The 16,252-nt window shown below is 38.8% G+C and overlaps 1 protein-coding gene and 1 long non-coding RNA gene across 2 annotated transcripts; both read left to right on the top strand.

The window, feature by feature from the left end:
* Window positions 1–498: 498 nt before the first annotated feature.
* Window positions 499–2,720, top strand: LOC145819379 (SWI/SNF complex subunit SWI3C-like). The gene is made up of 4 exons (XM_082913363.1): window positions 499–796; window positions 1,548–1,702; window positions 1,766–2,083; window positions 2,604–2,720. The coding sequence occupies exons 1-4, from the start codon at window positions 499–501 to the stop codon at window positions 2,718–2,720; spliced, it is 888 nt and encodes a 295-aa protein (XP_082769489.1).
* Window positions 2,721–4,360: 1,640 nt separating this feature from the next.
* Window positions 4,361–7,918, top strand: LOC145819795 (uncharacterized). Its single transcript, XR_014360570.1, has 3 exons — window positions 4,361–5,115; window positions 7,410–7,514; window positions 7,769–7,918. It is a non-coding gene; the product is annotated as an uncharacterized LOC145819795 (long non-coding RNA).
* The last annotated feature ends 8,334 nt before the right edge of the window (window positions 7,919–16,252 follow it).

Below are 16,252 nucleotides of genomic sequence, written 5' to 3'. Positions count from 1 at the left end.
ACATTTTAAAAATTATAATGCCCTCCTTAAGGTTTAAAGTAATATTACCAATTGCCCCTTGGTTAGTATTAGTTGGAAAAAAAAATTCATTAAAAGAAAATTAATTGAAAAAAAAATTTGTTAGTAAAAACCACCCCCCCTTCTCGCTCGCTCTCCCTCACTCCGCCTCTTTCTCTTTCAGCAATGCCAGCTTCCTCCTCAGGTAAACAAACCCCACTAACCTAACTTTTTCACTCTCTCTCGCTCTCTCTCCCCTACTCAATTTTCAAAATTCATCAATCTCTCTCTCTACTTTGCCATTTCCACAGAGACTCGCACCAAGTAGAGGAAGAAGAAGCGAAAGAGAGACCCCAAAATCACTCGACGACCCAAGCCCCAAGACGACGACCTCGACGACGATGACGAAGAAAACGAAGACGACGACGACCTCAACCAACAACAACAACCCGAATTCGAAGAAGACCCTCAATCGGGGTTCGAATCTCCCACTTCCCTCTCATGATCAAGCACACAGTCAATCGCCCCCACTCCTCTGTGCTTGCGATTGTGGCCCTGGAGAAGGCGATTCAGTGTAGGGAGGGCAAGAACCTGCAGAACGGCGACGTATTGGAGAACATATCGCATGGACAGCTCCAGGCGCTGTCGGCCATGCTGGCGGATAGTCCGGCGTCGACCGGCAATCAGGGATCTTCTTCCACGGCCGCGTATGTGATTACGCCGCCTCCGGTTATGGAGGGTCGAGGGGTTGTGAAGCGTTTTGGGGCTAATCAAGTTCATGTTGTTCCAATGCACGCAGGTGCTTGCTTTATCTCTCTCTCTCTCTCTCTCTATATATATATATATATATTTCCTATGCCCTAATCTGTTCTGTTTAGGTTGATATTTGAACTATTATGTCTCATACTGTTCTCTGTTTATGTACACATGCTTATATGTATTCGTAAAAATTTGCTCAAATTATTATTTTTATATGTTTGTCTCTTTCATTGTGCCATATTATTACTTTGTGAGTTTCAGGTTTTGGGTTGTTGATTTGGAGTTTTCCCTTGGCACATTGCTCTCACACTCCATGTGTATATTACAGTATGTTTAGATCAAGTGATAAGAAATGGAGAGAAAGAGAAATCTTTTATCATTTTTGGTTTATAAATTAGGTGAGAAATGGAGAGAAAGAGAACTCTTTTATTTTATAGGTTTCATTTGTCATCAAAAGTAGTGAGATTTGGTAGGAAACAAAATCATTGGTTGTGCATTTTCATAATATTGAAATTGCCCTGTTAAAATATGAAAGAAAAAGAAATCCCACCCATATTACCATATCACATACTTTGCTTTCACATAGAGTTCATTTCTTTTATTTTCTCACCTGGATGAGAGACCACAATCATTTCTTGCCTATTATCTTCTATATTTTGCTATGCTGTTTTGTTTTAGTCTGTCTTTGTTCATCTTGTGCTAACAATATTCACATCGCTCTATTTCTCATCATGTCATATTAATTTGCTTTTAGTTTTTCTCATTTGGTTTTGCGCTTCTTTGGAGAGCAGATTGGTTTTCGCCCAGTACTGTGGATAGATTAGAGAGACAAGTGGTGCCACATTTTTTCTTCGGGAAGTCAGCTGAACATAGGCCAGAAAAATACGTGGAATGTTGTAACTGGATTGTTGCCAAGTACATGGAGAATCCAGAGATGAGACTGTCAGTTGATGATTTCTGAGAATTGGTAGCTGGTATTGATATTGATGATTTAACACGAATTGTTCAGTTTCTTGATCATTGGGGAATCATTAATTACTGTGCTTTTGCTCCCAATCGTGAGCATCGGAGTGATGGTTCATATTTGAAGGAAGATTCAAATGGTGAGGTTCATGTGCCATCAACTGCTTTGAAGTCCATTGATAGCTTAATTCGGTTTGACAAGCCCAAATGTAGGCACAAGACAACAGATGTTTATCCGTCATTGTCATGTCATGATGGTGAGGAGTCTGATTTAGATAGCAGGATCCGAGAGCGATTATTTGAGAATCGATGCAATTGTTGTTCTTGTCCCCTGTCCATTGTTTGTTATCACTCACAGAAGGAGGTGAGTAGCATACCTTTTTTTTAGAAGTTACTCCAAAGGTGGTTCTTAGCTTATTGGTTAAGTGGGGGCTCATTTTTATGTACTTAATTAATTATAGTAACTGGTTCAAATTTGGCATCAGAAAAGGTGCAACGCATGCATGTCCATATTGTAGCATTTTGTAAGCAGCCTTGGCCAAACACATCCACAGCTTCTTTTAGTAATTATTACAAAAGTACCTTTAAATAAGTTCAACAGTCCCAAGTGTGCACCAAGTCCAGTATTGAGAAGAGAAAGGCCTCAAATTGTGGTTGCATTTCATGATTTGTACTCTGTAAATAGATTTTTGTTAGTATAAGCTGCTGCCTTCAGAGTTTGCAGTGTGCGAGTGATTCAACGAAATCTTGTCTACATTGTGGGGTTACCTCTTAATCTGGCAGATGAAGACATGTGTACTTTTCTGCTCTCTCTCTCTCTCCCCTTACCACCCCTCACAACAGGGGTATAGGTCTGTTCATTAACAGTTTTATCATTTTATTAGCAACTTCTCCATCGGAGACAGTATTTTGGTCTGTATGGAAAGGTGCTGAAGGTGTCTATATCTCGGACAGCAGCTGGTGCTATTCAACATTTTGCAAACAATACTTGTAGTGTGTAAGTCTAAGTGTTTTCATTATTGCTAGTTTTTGTTTATGTATTTATTTTTATCTTCCTTGAGAAGTGAAATTGAGTTATAAATACTTCAAAATGTTTCTGTCAAACATTGCTTGTTCATTTCAATCTCTTACTTATTCTATTAGTTCATATGTACAAGGAAACTGCCTAATGTGATGATGCATTTTATTTCTGCTTTTTATCCAGTTGTATGTTGATACTGGCTTGTTTACATATTTTTGTTCCATTACTTCACTACAACTGTTCTGTTCTTAAACGTGATTTCTATCCCAGATATATTACTTACCCAAAGGAGGAGGAAGCGGTTCGATGTATTCAATCAGTGCATGGGTTTACCTTGGATGATAGATCATTGAGGTGGGAAATGGCTATATTCAAGATTTATGTTCTATTCTATATTCTCTTATGTAGGTGTTGGGATTTCATTTTGCAGGGCATGCTTTGGAACCACAAAGTATTGTCATGCCTGGCTGAGAAATGTGGTATGATTTCTGAATTATTGATTGGAAATTGGACTATTGGTTATAGGTGAGGATTGAAATTTTTTTGGTGCAGTCTTGCAGCAATCCTGATTGTCTGTATTTGCATGAGATTGGCACACAAGAAGATAGTTTCACTAAAGATGGAATAATATCAGCATACACAAGGTATTTTCATATTTTGATTACCCTCTGCTTTCCCTCTCATTTAATTAAAATATGGCCCTAAGTCCATACTAAATGAACGTTGTGAATAACACTTGAGTTTGTAGTGGTAGACTTGGGATTATTTTTTTGCGAGCTAACTAAGAACGTCTTTGATGTGGATTTTATCTTTTTAAGCACCTTAATTGGTCACTGATACAACTATAATTAGCATCATTGGTGGCGGTGAGGCAAATCGGAATTATTGTAAGTGTAGATTTACAAATTTGAACATATCCTTGTAAGTATAGATTTACAAATTTGAACATACTAAATTCTAAATATGGAATTATTGTTTAACTACAATAATAGTGATTGCGTTGAAATTCAATTTTTGTTACCAAAAGAAAGAAAATATGGTTTCATCTTTACTGCTTCCACTCGGTAACACACTACAATAGTGATTGCCTTGTTGCTTAGATGTTCATCATCTTTAATTCTGCTGGTCTACTGCTGCTACTGGTCTGCTGGTCTGCTGCTGCTGCTGCTGTCAGTGTGCTGCTGCAGAATTTTGCTGGGCTACTGCTGCTGCAATGTTGCTGTGAAGCAGGCTGCTACTAGATGCTGGTTTGCTGCAAATTTGGATTGTTGTTAGTTTCATGATTTCATTTTGTTATCTGCTGTTTTTACTACGAGTTCACAATTTGGATGTATTTGAGTATTTTAGTGAGTTTATCCTTTTACGTTTTATACAACGCTTCCAAAAGCATATTTTTCAGCAGTGTTTTTTGCCTACACATCAACTTTAGGTGATTTAATATCAATGTTATTAGTTTGTAATAGTAGTGCTTGAGAGATGCCTCCTGTAAATATGTAAATATTATAAAAAAATATATATGATTTTTAATTTTTTTTGCCGCTACAAATTTGTCGTTGCCAAAAAGTAAAGCTTTCTCGAGGAATTTTGCTGCTTAAGTACTTTAATTTTTTCAAGGACCAAATGTATTTTCCTTAGTTATGGTTCGTTAGTTTGTTCCACTCTTTTGACTTACCCTTCTTTAACTGAAGCAGATTTATTGTTATTTATGGATCAAGTTGGGATAATACTTAAGATTTTTTTTTTCTTTAGCAGACGGTATAAAGAGAAAAAGGAAGAAGTGGCAGAGACGGAGGTTGATCCTGAACGAGATCAGCGGATGGTTTTTGCTTATGAACTTTTTATTGCTGTATCAATTACATTTTATGTCTTGGGCAAACCTAAATAAAATCCAAAATTTGGGAATTTTTTAACTATATTTTTATACAAGAAATTGGAACTTGCCATATTTTATTTAAAAAAGTTCAAAGGGTGCTAAATGAAATTCAATTACTTAGTCTTTACTGTGTTTGAACTTTGAAGATCTATTATTTTATTTTATACAGGTAAATGAAGCTGGCCAAAATGAATCAATTTTCACATTCATTTTAATTTCTATTATCTTTAGCGTACGATTTATAAGATTTTGGTAGGCAATCAAAGCCATCTATTGGAGACCCACTTACTCTGTGCATGCTTGCCTTACAGCTGCCACCAGAAGTTTCGTGCTTCTTGGGCTACTCACTGTGGGCCTATAACGTAATATGTGATGGTATATTACGTTTGATGGTGAACTAATTATTTGTGTTGAGTATTTCTAATACCGTTGAATTACAGTTCCAGGTTTGAGATGTACGCCTTATAATGGACCGCAATTCAAGTCATTCCAAGAGAGTTGGGTAAGTTCAATTTTTCCTTCCATGGCCAAAAAATTATCTCAATTTAATTTTTTATTATGCTATAACTATTTTAATTCTATCATTAGTGGAGGTTTGTCATCTCGTAATGAGGTCAAAGATAGAAGTCTACACTTCTTTTAACAACTAAGGCTGTTATCAATAAGCGAAGATGACAGAGCAAAAGGCACACTAATCATATTGAAAAAGTCTACATGCTAAATTGACAAGTAATTATGGGCTAACAAAATTGTAGTAAGGCCAAGTCCAATGCTTTGTAAGATAGATGATGACCCCCTGCCCTTCTCTTTCACCCTTCTCCCCCACACAATGTAAACTCGCCAAGTTGTTTTTTTTGGGTTTTGGGGATGGGCTTCATGAAATTGCATTGGTTAAAATTTGGTTTCGGTAATGGAGAAATGTTTTAAACATTGCGTAGCTATTAATGGATTTGTATTATTCTAGTGATTTTAAAATATTAAGGGTGAATATTGTGGAAAAAAACTGAAGGACATTTTTTTTTTTTGGTGAAGGATGGTATTTGCTTTGATGTCTCATATTTCATTTATTAGTGGAAGTTGTTTACTTTCCCTAGTGCGTCCATGCATTAATAGATATTTGATCAATAACAATTAGAGAGTGTTTGATTGTACGATTCGAGTTCATTAAATTGTATACTGCTGGTATATTCTATAAGTCATAATGGTCCATTCCATTTATTGCTTGTTGTATCCCCTACAAGTTAGTGGGTTTGATGGTGTGGTTAATAATATATTCCCCACCCACCTCCAAAAAAGGAAAAAAATATGTTTAGACTGGGCAGTATCATCTGTTAATCTTATTATTGTATTCACTTTCACATCTAATCAATGTCCATTTCCCTTCTTAGTACCATCTAGATGCTAATGCAGCTTCTTTGCAGTTATATTGAATTTTTTGATGCAATGCCAGTCCCTATGGCAATAGCACTCTCTAGCCAGCCTCTTCTTGGTTAGCCAGTAATGGTTAAACCATCAGAAGCTGAAAAAAATCTGGTTCAGTCTACTACAGCCACAGCTGGGGCTGTAGGTGGGCTCATAGGCCCTTATTTGGGGAGAGCTAGAAGAGTATGTTCCTTTCTATTGAGGTAAGAAACATCTTCTATTCCTTTCTTATGCTTTTTCTTATACATGGCTATGTTGCTGCAACATTGTGTCCTTGCTGCCCAGGTGAAGAAACCACACTAGTTGTCTTACCCATGTGCTGCCACTGTCCATGAGACATGACCGTAAAGAAAGGATTGGTTTTCCCTCAGCTGATGATTTTTCTTTAGTTTTTCATGTATGAATGTCTAAGTTGATTGGTTTACTTTTTGGGTTGAAAATTTTGCCCTAAATTTGGATGTTTTTAACATAATGCATCTGACCTTTCTCAATGATAAAAGTGTTTTTTTTTTCTTTTTCTTTTCTTCTTCTTCTTCTTCTTCTTCTTCTTCTTCTTCTTCTTCTTTTTTTAATCTTTTCTGAATCCCAGATTAGGAACAAAAAGCGGACCTTGGAAACTGGTTTGGTCGGAGATAGAGTAGGAAAATGCCTGAACTTGTGCATAAGTTACGAGTTCCATATTTTCCCCCTCTATGCATAATGATGAATTCAAACATAATTTCATGATGGGGTAACTGTTTATGCTATGGAGTTTCACAAGTACATAAAAGAAAATTATCTTATTTTGAAGTAAAATATGGCTTGATTCCATTAGTTCTAAAATTTCATGGTTATGTGCATTGGCAGAACATATTTTGCAAGGCTCTTGGAAATTTGATGTTGTTAGTTAGAATATATATTCCAATAATGTTGTCATACATTACAACACAAGTTCATCATAGAACTTTGGCAACATCACTCTCCTCAAAACAATTTTTGCATCCCAGGGATTGAGTGTTAAAGACCTTGTTGTTCTTTTAGTTGTAGTAATTTGTCTACTTGGATGATTGTTAACTTGTTGTGCTTGCTGGTATGGCTCATTTGAGAGTTGTGTTGTTGTTTGTTTGGGAGACTTACCACTCACGTACGATGGTTGTTTTATGCTTCAAATGGTTTCATATATTTTTTTTACTAACTTGGTAATACAAAGGCAAAGCAGTGAAACATTTCAGATATTGAAATGGAACTTTTATTAGACTCTATGCAACTAGGATTAGATTGAGAAGATTTGTCAGTGAGAGTCCTAACTGTTGATTGGCTTTGATTTTGCTGTTTCTGCAATATTAACTTGGTGCTTCTCTTTTCTCTTTTTTCGTTTTTGCCCCTTGCAAATAGCGTGAAGATGTAGCTTATAATTCTGACTACGGAACCCCCATCCACACTCATTGACCTTCTTCCTTTCTTCAGTGGTGATGATAACTCAGCTTTAGCACCTGAGCGGTAAGCTATTACACATTAATGGGATGTACCTTGGGAGGGACCAATATAAGTTGTATGAACTTACGACACATTAATGGGATGCACCATTTGTGAATTAGCCTTAAAATTAATTTTTTGTTCTCATAATCTCAAAAAAAGTCTGTTACAGGGATAAATTGTATAATTGATCTAATTATAAATTGATAAGTTACTAATGTTTTTAATCTTTTGTATAATCGATTAATTACTAAAACTTTTAATTTATTTTTTTGCAGATTGGATTAGAGTGGCATTTTTGACGTGCAACAATGATGTAATTTGCTTGAATGTTCATTTTTGTTTGATAAGGATACACATACTTTTTGGAGTTGCACTAGTTATTGTTGGATTTTTGGTGGAATTGAACAAGTTATAACTTTTGGATATTTTGTGGATATTTCACTATTTTATTGTATTAGGATGAAATTATTTGTAATGATGAATGGATATTTTCATTTTGTTAATTCGTAAATGTGTTGATAACAGGTTAGGTTAAGTTGTGATGGAATTGTTATATTCAACAGGTTTCAACATGAACAGGGTCATATTTGTTGAACTAAAATTTAGATTTTGATAAAATAGGTATATAATGTGGAAAAAAATATTATGGAATTATTGACAAAATTTTTCATCCCTAAAGAAGGTTTTTTTTGTCTCTTATTTAGCTTAGGTGGATGCTTAATTTTGTCATGAATTCTTTATTTCGTCGCTAAATGAATTTGTCATGACAAAAAATATTGTCACATCTTGTCACTATTACCCTCAATGTGTGACGAATTTTTTTTGACATTATTTCATTATTTTTAATGATGAATTTATTTTTGTCTCTATTGGTAGCTTCTTTAACAAAAAATTTTCGTCTTCGTTTATATTAAACGTGACAAAATTATTTTGTCTCCATTTCTTATTTTTATGACAAAATACTTTTGTCTCTAATTTCTCTTTAAATGACAAAATATTTTGTCGCTAATTACTTCCAAGTATGTTCCCAACAGAATGTATTGGAGACAAAAAAATTCGTCACAAATTTATCATTTTTAATGATGAATTTGTTTTTGTCTCTATTGGTAGCTTCTTTGACAAAAAAAATTTCGTCTTCATTTATATTAAACGTGACTGTAACATGCCCGCGGGGGACCTCGCTACAGTTCGGACTCGATTCGTGTCACAGTTCTTAATCTGAACCAAAGAGTCCAAATCCGGCAAATCATTTTGAGAAAACAGATTTTTGAAAGAAGTGCCAAACATGGACTGCTTTGCCAGATACAGAGTCGCCACCTAAATATTTTGTTTTTGGGAAATTTAGGAAACCCTGACTCGGTGCCAAAGGCCACGTGTCCGTCATCACCAAAGTTGCCTCGGCTCGGGAACTTGGGTACGATTGGGGAAGGTCACTTCGTGAGCACCCCCGCTCGCCCAATCGAAGATCGGCCTCTACTAACCATGATATCTATTTTTGAAAACATTGTATGTTCTTATTCCGGTTATTAGCCTAGGTTACTATGTGATGCGCACAGCATACAAGTATAGACTGGGTCGCCCGAATTGGAACAAAATATTTCATGCTTGTTTATTTGAAAGATGATTTGCTACTCGCAAGTAGGCTTAAAAATGCAGATTTTGCCACCCGCAGGTGGGCTTAGAAAAGATGGTTTTGCCACTATCTAGTGGGCTTAAAACTAACAGTTGATGATTTATTCCAATCCAAGTAACCTAACCTTCACCCACAGACATTCAGGTAGTTATATCACATAAGCAATTAGCCTCATAGTAAGCATGCTATCATGGCAGTCACTCACACACATGCAAGGATGCTAAAGCATAAAGACTTACCAAGTACTCCAAGCCAAAATAGAAGTTACATTAGAAATCATGCATGATCCTAAGTATACAGAAATGCCTAATGCAACACACGCAAGAATGCAAACTATAGCAGGCTCGGCTATTCTAAACATGGCATATGGAATGCTACAGCTAACATGTATTCAACTCGGAATTGAAATACAGATGCAGTTAGTATGATGCGCCGAGCCCGGTGCATGCAATACGGATGAATGAAATGCAAACATGCTATCATACTGTATGCTAATTGAAACATGCCCTAATTTAACCATCATAAGCGGGTAAATAAAAGGGAGAAAGACGTGGGGTTGGAAGACATACAACACACACACGCACACTTATTACAGTTGTGCCCTTGCGCAGAGGGTCCAAATAAATATACAGTCCCGAATAAAAGAATATTACAGTCCAAATATTACAGTTCGAATAATATACAAATTCCTAATTAATTAACGAATTAACTAAGAAAATCGTAAAACTGGCGTGCAAGCCAGGGACTGCCTTGCTTCTGATGAATGATGTATGTTTAGGCTGCTGTAGACGCGCCCATGGGCCTCATGCTATAGTTCGGACTCGATTTGTGTCACGGTTCTTAATCTGAACCAAAGAGTCCAAATCTGGCAAATCGTTTTGAGAAACAGATTTTTGAAAAAGTAGTGCCAAACATGGACTGCTTTGCCAGATACAGAGTCGCCACCTAAATATTTTTTATAGGAGAATTTAGGAAACCCTGACTCGGTGCCGAAGGCCACATGTCCGTCATCACCGGAGTTGTCTCGGCTCGGGAGCTTGGGTACGATCGGGGAAGGTCAGCTATGAGCACCCCCTTTCGCCCGGTCCGAAGACCGGCCTCTACTAACTGTGATATCCGTTTTTGAAAACTTTATGTGTTCTTAAACCAATTGTTAGCCTAGAATTACTATGTTATGCGCGCAGCAAACAAGTATAGACTAGATTGCCTAATTTGGAAAGAAACATTGCATATCCGTTCGTTTTGAAAATGCTTTGGAATTTGCTACTCGCAAGTAGGCTAAAACACGGATTTCAATGAGTTTTTCCAACTCCAACAATCCAACCTTCACCCATAGGCATTTCAAACAGTTTATCATATAAGCATTTAGCCGCATGGCAAGCATACTGTTATGGCAACACTTACACGCATGCAGGATGCTAAAGCATAAATACTTACATCGTACTCCGTGCCAAAACAGTAAACTAGTTAGCAAACATGCATGTCCTAGTTCATGTTAAAAATGGCTAATGCATCATATGTAAAAATGCAATCTAGGCAGGCTCGGCTAACCTAAGCATGGTATATGAAATGCGATCAACTATCACATAGTCAATTTTTGAATTGAAGTACAAATGCAGTTAGCGTGATGTACCGAGCCTAATGCATGCAATACGAATGCATGGATGCACACATGCATAGCATAAGGTATGCTAATTTCAAAAAATGCCCTAATCTACCATCATAAGCAGGTAAATAAAAGGGAAGAAAGAAATGGGGATTGGAAGACATACACACACTCACCCACACTTATTACATATTTACCCTCACTCAGAGGGTCCAAATGAATATTACAGTCCCAAAATAATAAACAAATAAAATATTACAGTCCCAAATAATAGACAAACAGAATTATTACAAAAATTCTAATTAATTAAAAGAAAAGATGCAAAAGAAAGAAGAGGGTGGCCGCAGCCTCTGCCTCGGGGTGCGCAGATGATGCATGCTCGGAACTTGACTCGCCCGAAAAAACCGTACCGTACCCCTGCCACCTCTGTTTGTACTGCCTTGTCTCTCTGGAAAATTGCCCAAGTCCTGGAGCAGGTTCCTTACATGTTACAGAGCACCACCGGCCAGACAGAATTCCCACCGGCACTCCAGAATTTCCATCGGCACTTATTGGATTCATCGGCACTCCAGAGATTGCCAATCGGCACTAAATTCTGCCGGTCGGCAGAAAACTCCTGCAGAAGACAAATTGACAACAAACAGAGAACAGACAGTGCATGGCATGGGGTTTTCAGGTACATGTGAGCATGGTTATGCTTCCTATCATGTTTTGAACTCAAGGAAGCATGCCCTTCGATCTTTGAACCATCAATGGTGCATGGTGGCTCAAAGAATCAAATTTGCCATTTGATACAAAGATGCATGCAACAAACAAAATGGGATCCGAAGCCTTATCAAGTTGAAGTCAAAGGCCCCGGTGACCGGGAATCGAGGCACATTACATCACTTGAAGTATGAATGTTCCTTGATTCCCACACTTGGTTTGACACCCCAAACCAAGTGAATGCAATGCATGTCATGCTCACAAGGCTCAAATGCAACATGATACCAATTATGCAAGACACAAACAAGTACTATGCAACCAACATGACAAATATATAATGCCAAGCATACAAGGTGCAAATGTGATGCAAACATAGACCAATTTGGGAATGGGATTGGCATGCTACGAGGCTTAATGAAGCAACCATACAACAAATATGAAGCAAGCATGCAATGGGGGCCATGAACCATAAAGGGACGGACCTTAGTCCACCCCAAAACAGCACCAAAAAATGTTCAAAATGATGGGCAACATCTCATGTTAACAAGCAAACTTATGGTCCCAAGGTTAAGGCACAAAAAGGAGACAACTTACCCCCACCAACATGACCTCCCATGGCATGATTAAGACAAGTAAAAACAGAATTTTGCAGACCAAGATAGGACTCTAAACCCTCCTAAAATGGTAGCTAAGGTGACTCCCAAAAGGCATATGCACCAAGGCTCTTTCCTAGGCATAAGAGGGTACACCCTCAAGGCATAAAAGAGGTCATGCATGCACACATACAAACATGATTCTTGGACTAAAAATGTGGTCCTAGATGATGTTAAATCATGAGGGTAATCACAACCATGCATGCTAGAAGTCAAAATGCTCAAAGCTTTTAAGCCAAAATACAAAGCAACCCCATCAAACATGTCAAGCATGACCAAATGGATAACCAACAGACTTCAAGCATGGAAAAACAATACTAAAAGCTTCATGGAACCAAGCCAACACACACAAGAATCATGACCTCATCATGAGATACACTTCTAAGCAAAATGGAGCAATACAAGGCAAGTATTACAAGCATATAAGGAGGCACAAATCCATCCAAAAACAGAGGTTACACATGACCTAAAACACCTAAAAAACTTCTTAAACGAGGCCAAGAATGATCAAGCACACATGCTATCCTTTTAAGCCAAAAAGTAAGAAAACAAAACAAAGAAGGGAGAGGGGTGTCCCTCCCCTATGCAAGACTTCAAACCACCTTTTCTAACACTGAAAATCAACTGGTTTTTAGTGGTCAAAGGACCAAAACACTGAAGTGAACAAAGCCTTACTAAAAAGGCACCAAAATGGACCAAACAAGGCCTAGAAGGGTGAGTTTGTACTCAAACCACAAAATGACCTTAATGAAAGTTCTAAAGCATGAAAATATAAGCCTCTTTCATGTTATACACAAGAGCCAAAACAGCAAGCAAGATAGGTAGAAAACTATTGCAAGTTTGGGGAATAAAAAGCAAGATGCTCACCCTTGAAGAACCCTTGAAGAACAAAAGGTCTAGCCCTCTTCTTTTGATCAAAACCAGTCCAAAAACTCAAGAAACAACCCCCCAAGTTCCTCAATCTCGGAATAAGGTGTAATAGAGTGTGTAATGGTGCAAAAGTAAGGTAAAAACCACCTTTAGGCCAAGGAAACACACACAAAGGAGGGGAGAGAGGGAGATATAGAGATAATATGTATCTATATCTCTAAGCTCTGGTTTTTGGTTGCAAAAGTCTAACCTAGATCCAAGAGGAAAGCCCCTCTCTTATAGGACTCCCTCTTGCAAAGCTTATACAACAAGCTTGGCTAGAGGGAGATCCCTCCATACACGTGTATGGAGGGGGGAAGAGTTGGTGCCAGCTATCACAGCTGGCACAAAATATCTCCATAAAGTGGATGAACAGTGGTCGGCTGCCCAAAAATGTCACTTCGACAAAAAACAGTGCCGACCGGCAACAAACTATGCCGACCGGCAATAAAATATGCCGACCGGCAAACAGAAGTGCCGATGGCATCAAAAAACCAGCCGGTGGCCTCTAGCCACTGCCGGTGGTGTGTGGGGATGTCTCATAAGGCATTCCCTGCCCCTCCAAGGCAAAACAAGAGTGTTCGGTGCAAAACCAGACACTAAACGGTCAAGTTCGGAGATCCTGAGGCAGGGCACGCGAGCCGAGACCTCCGGGAACTCCAAACGAACACAAACATGGATGATCACCGAGTGTTCAAACGGTGACGTCCAAGTCTTGAGGACGGTCAAAAATGGGGTGTCTACAGTTGCCCCTCTTTGACAGAACTCGAAAGTCATAACAATGACGGGAGTGAATGTCAAAGCCTAGAGACGACCCATTTTTGACAAGGCCGAAGACTCAGACAAACATGCAAGACAAACAAGATATGCGCCCGAAGGCAGGGGCGAAATGCAAGACAATGCGCAGAGCCGAGCATAACTTATGATCATGCAAAGAAAGCTGTAACGAAGCATACATGCGACGGTTTTAAGCATAGCATACACCAAACTACACTACAATGCAGAAAGGATGTAAGAGAATTATGCGATTCTCAATACGTCTCACTCGGGAGATACAATACCTGTGCGGCTCGTCTGGTTGCACCAGCCTCAAATGAACCGTACATACAATATCGTGCCTGAAAAGAAAACAAACTTAACAGGTACAATATCGTTAGCAACATGTAGAGTAGTATACTTGAAATGCGTGACAGCGCAAAGCAAGCGGGGAGCATAACAATGCTGTGAAGATACAAACATGTAAGTGGGGCATGCGGTCTACGCAGGCAACGAAATCGATCATAAGCATGCGGTCTACGCAGGTAATGAAAACAACAAAGATGCGGTCTACGCAATCAAAACATGCGGTCTACGCAGGTATTGAAATTAAATATGATGCGGTCTATGCAATCAAAACATGCGGTCTACGCAGGTAATGAAATTAAGAAAGATGCGGTCTACGCAAGCAAAACATGCGGTCTACGCAAGTAATGAAATTGAACAACGATGCGGTCTACGCGATCAAAGCATGCGGTCTACGCAATCAAAACATGCGGTCTACGCAGGTATTGAAATTAAAGAAAATGCGGTCTACGCAATCAAAACATGCGGTCTACGCAAGTAATGAAATATGCGGTCTACGCAATCAAAACATGCGGTCTACGCAGGTAATGAAATTAATAGAGATGCGGTCTACGCAATCAAAACATGCGGTCTACGCAGGTAATGAAATTAAAGAAGATGCGGTCTACGCAAGCAAAACATGCGGTCTACGCAAGTAATGAAATTGAAGAAGATGCGGTCTACGCAATCAAAACACGCGGTCTACGCAGGTAATAAATATGCGGTCTACGCAAGTAAAACGTGTGGTCTACGCAGGTAATGAAATTGATAAATCATGCGGTCTACGCAAGTAATGGAATTGATAAATCATGCGGTCTACGCAAATAAAGAAAGGATTACAAACATGCGGTCTACGCAGGTAATGTAATTAACATGCGGTCTACGCAAGTAAAGAAAGGATTACAAACATGCGGTCTACGCAGGTAATGTAATTAACATGCGGTCTACGCAAGTAAAGAAAAGATTACAAACATGCGGTCTACGCAAGTAAAGAAAGGATGTACCATTACATAACATAATTGAAACAATTTGTGGAGTTCACAAACCATGAAAAGGATATGGGGCGGGACATTCTTCGCACTCATTGAGCATTGCTCGCAGAAGTTGTGGCCTGAGGTCAACTCAAAGGTTCACGTTTCAAAGGTGTGCTTTCTCGTATTGTGAGGGCGTCCAACGACGAGGCTGACCCGAACGGAGGTGCGGAAGGTGCGTTAACCCCAAGGGGAGTTTTGCTGGTATCTATTTCGACACTTGGCTACCCTGCCATTCTACGTTTTATTTTCCTTTTTACTAGTAGTTTAAGCACATTGCACTGCCTCAGGCAGGTTTTATTTTCTTTCTCAAAATTTACACACTTTGCAAAACACGTGATGGGAATGAAACAAATCATTTTATTCGAAAGACGTCGTATTTGCAAACTTCATATGCATCGCATCGCAAGGTATCACACTACTATGTGAACGAAATTGAACTCATTTTGGAAATTTGCCATCGTAATAATCAGGTAGTGAACCGACTTACAACTCGATAAGCAAAACAAGGACATGATGCAACCAAACAAGTGTGAATACAACTCGATAAACAAATCAAGAGCTCAAAGAGAGCGAAATACAACTCGATAAGCAAGTGTTCAAAAACTCGACAAGCAGACAGGCGTGACTCCGCAAGAATCGATCGTCGGGGGGGTTGGAGGTGGTTAAGTTCCCCAATTCTTAGCATAAACAGCTTAGGAAACCAGAAGGAAGCCCATCGGCTTGGGGGAGAGACCATCGGCTACAAAGAATGGCTACCGGCCATAAAATTGCCTTGTCGGCAAACTATTATGGCCGATCGGCAAACAGTTTGGCCGGCCGGCACTAAATGAGGGGATCAGCAGAATGTTGACACCTGTCCCCCACTCAACCTTATCTCCTACAAAAGATCCCAACTTCGTAGTTTTTCTCATTTTCACACTGATTTGCTCTAATGGAAGAGTTTCTCGCTCAAAATCTCACAGCTTGGATTGCTAGTTTGGATGGCTCGGAAAAAGTGAATTTCTGGGGTTTTGGCATAAATGCACTATTCACTCTGGGTCGCACCCCCTTGCACTTCCCGTTTCTTCATGCCGCGGCAAGGTTTTGGAATCCGGTGACACATGTCTTTAGCTTCGCCG

Source organism: Camellia sinensis, chromosome 2 (genome assembly GCF_055761805.1).
Source record: "Camellia sinensis isolate YWXY chromosome 2, ASM5576180v1, whole genome shotgun sequence".
Classification (NCBI taxonomy): Eukaryota; Viridiplantae; Streptophyta; class Magnoliopsida; order Ericales; family Theaceae; genus Camellia; species Camellia sinensis.
This window is presented reverse-complemented; position numbering and strand designations above follow the sequence as displayed.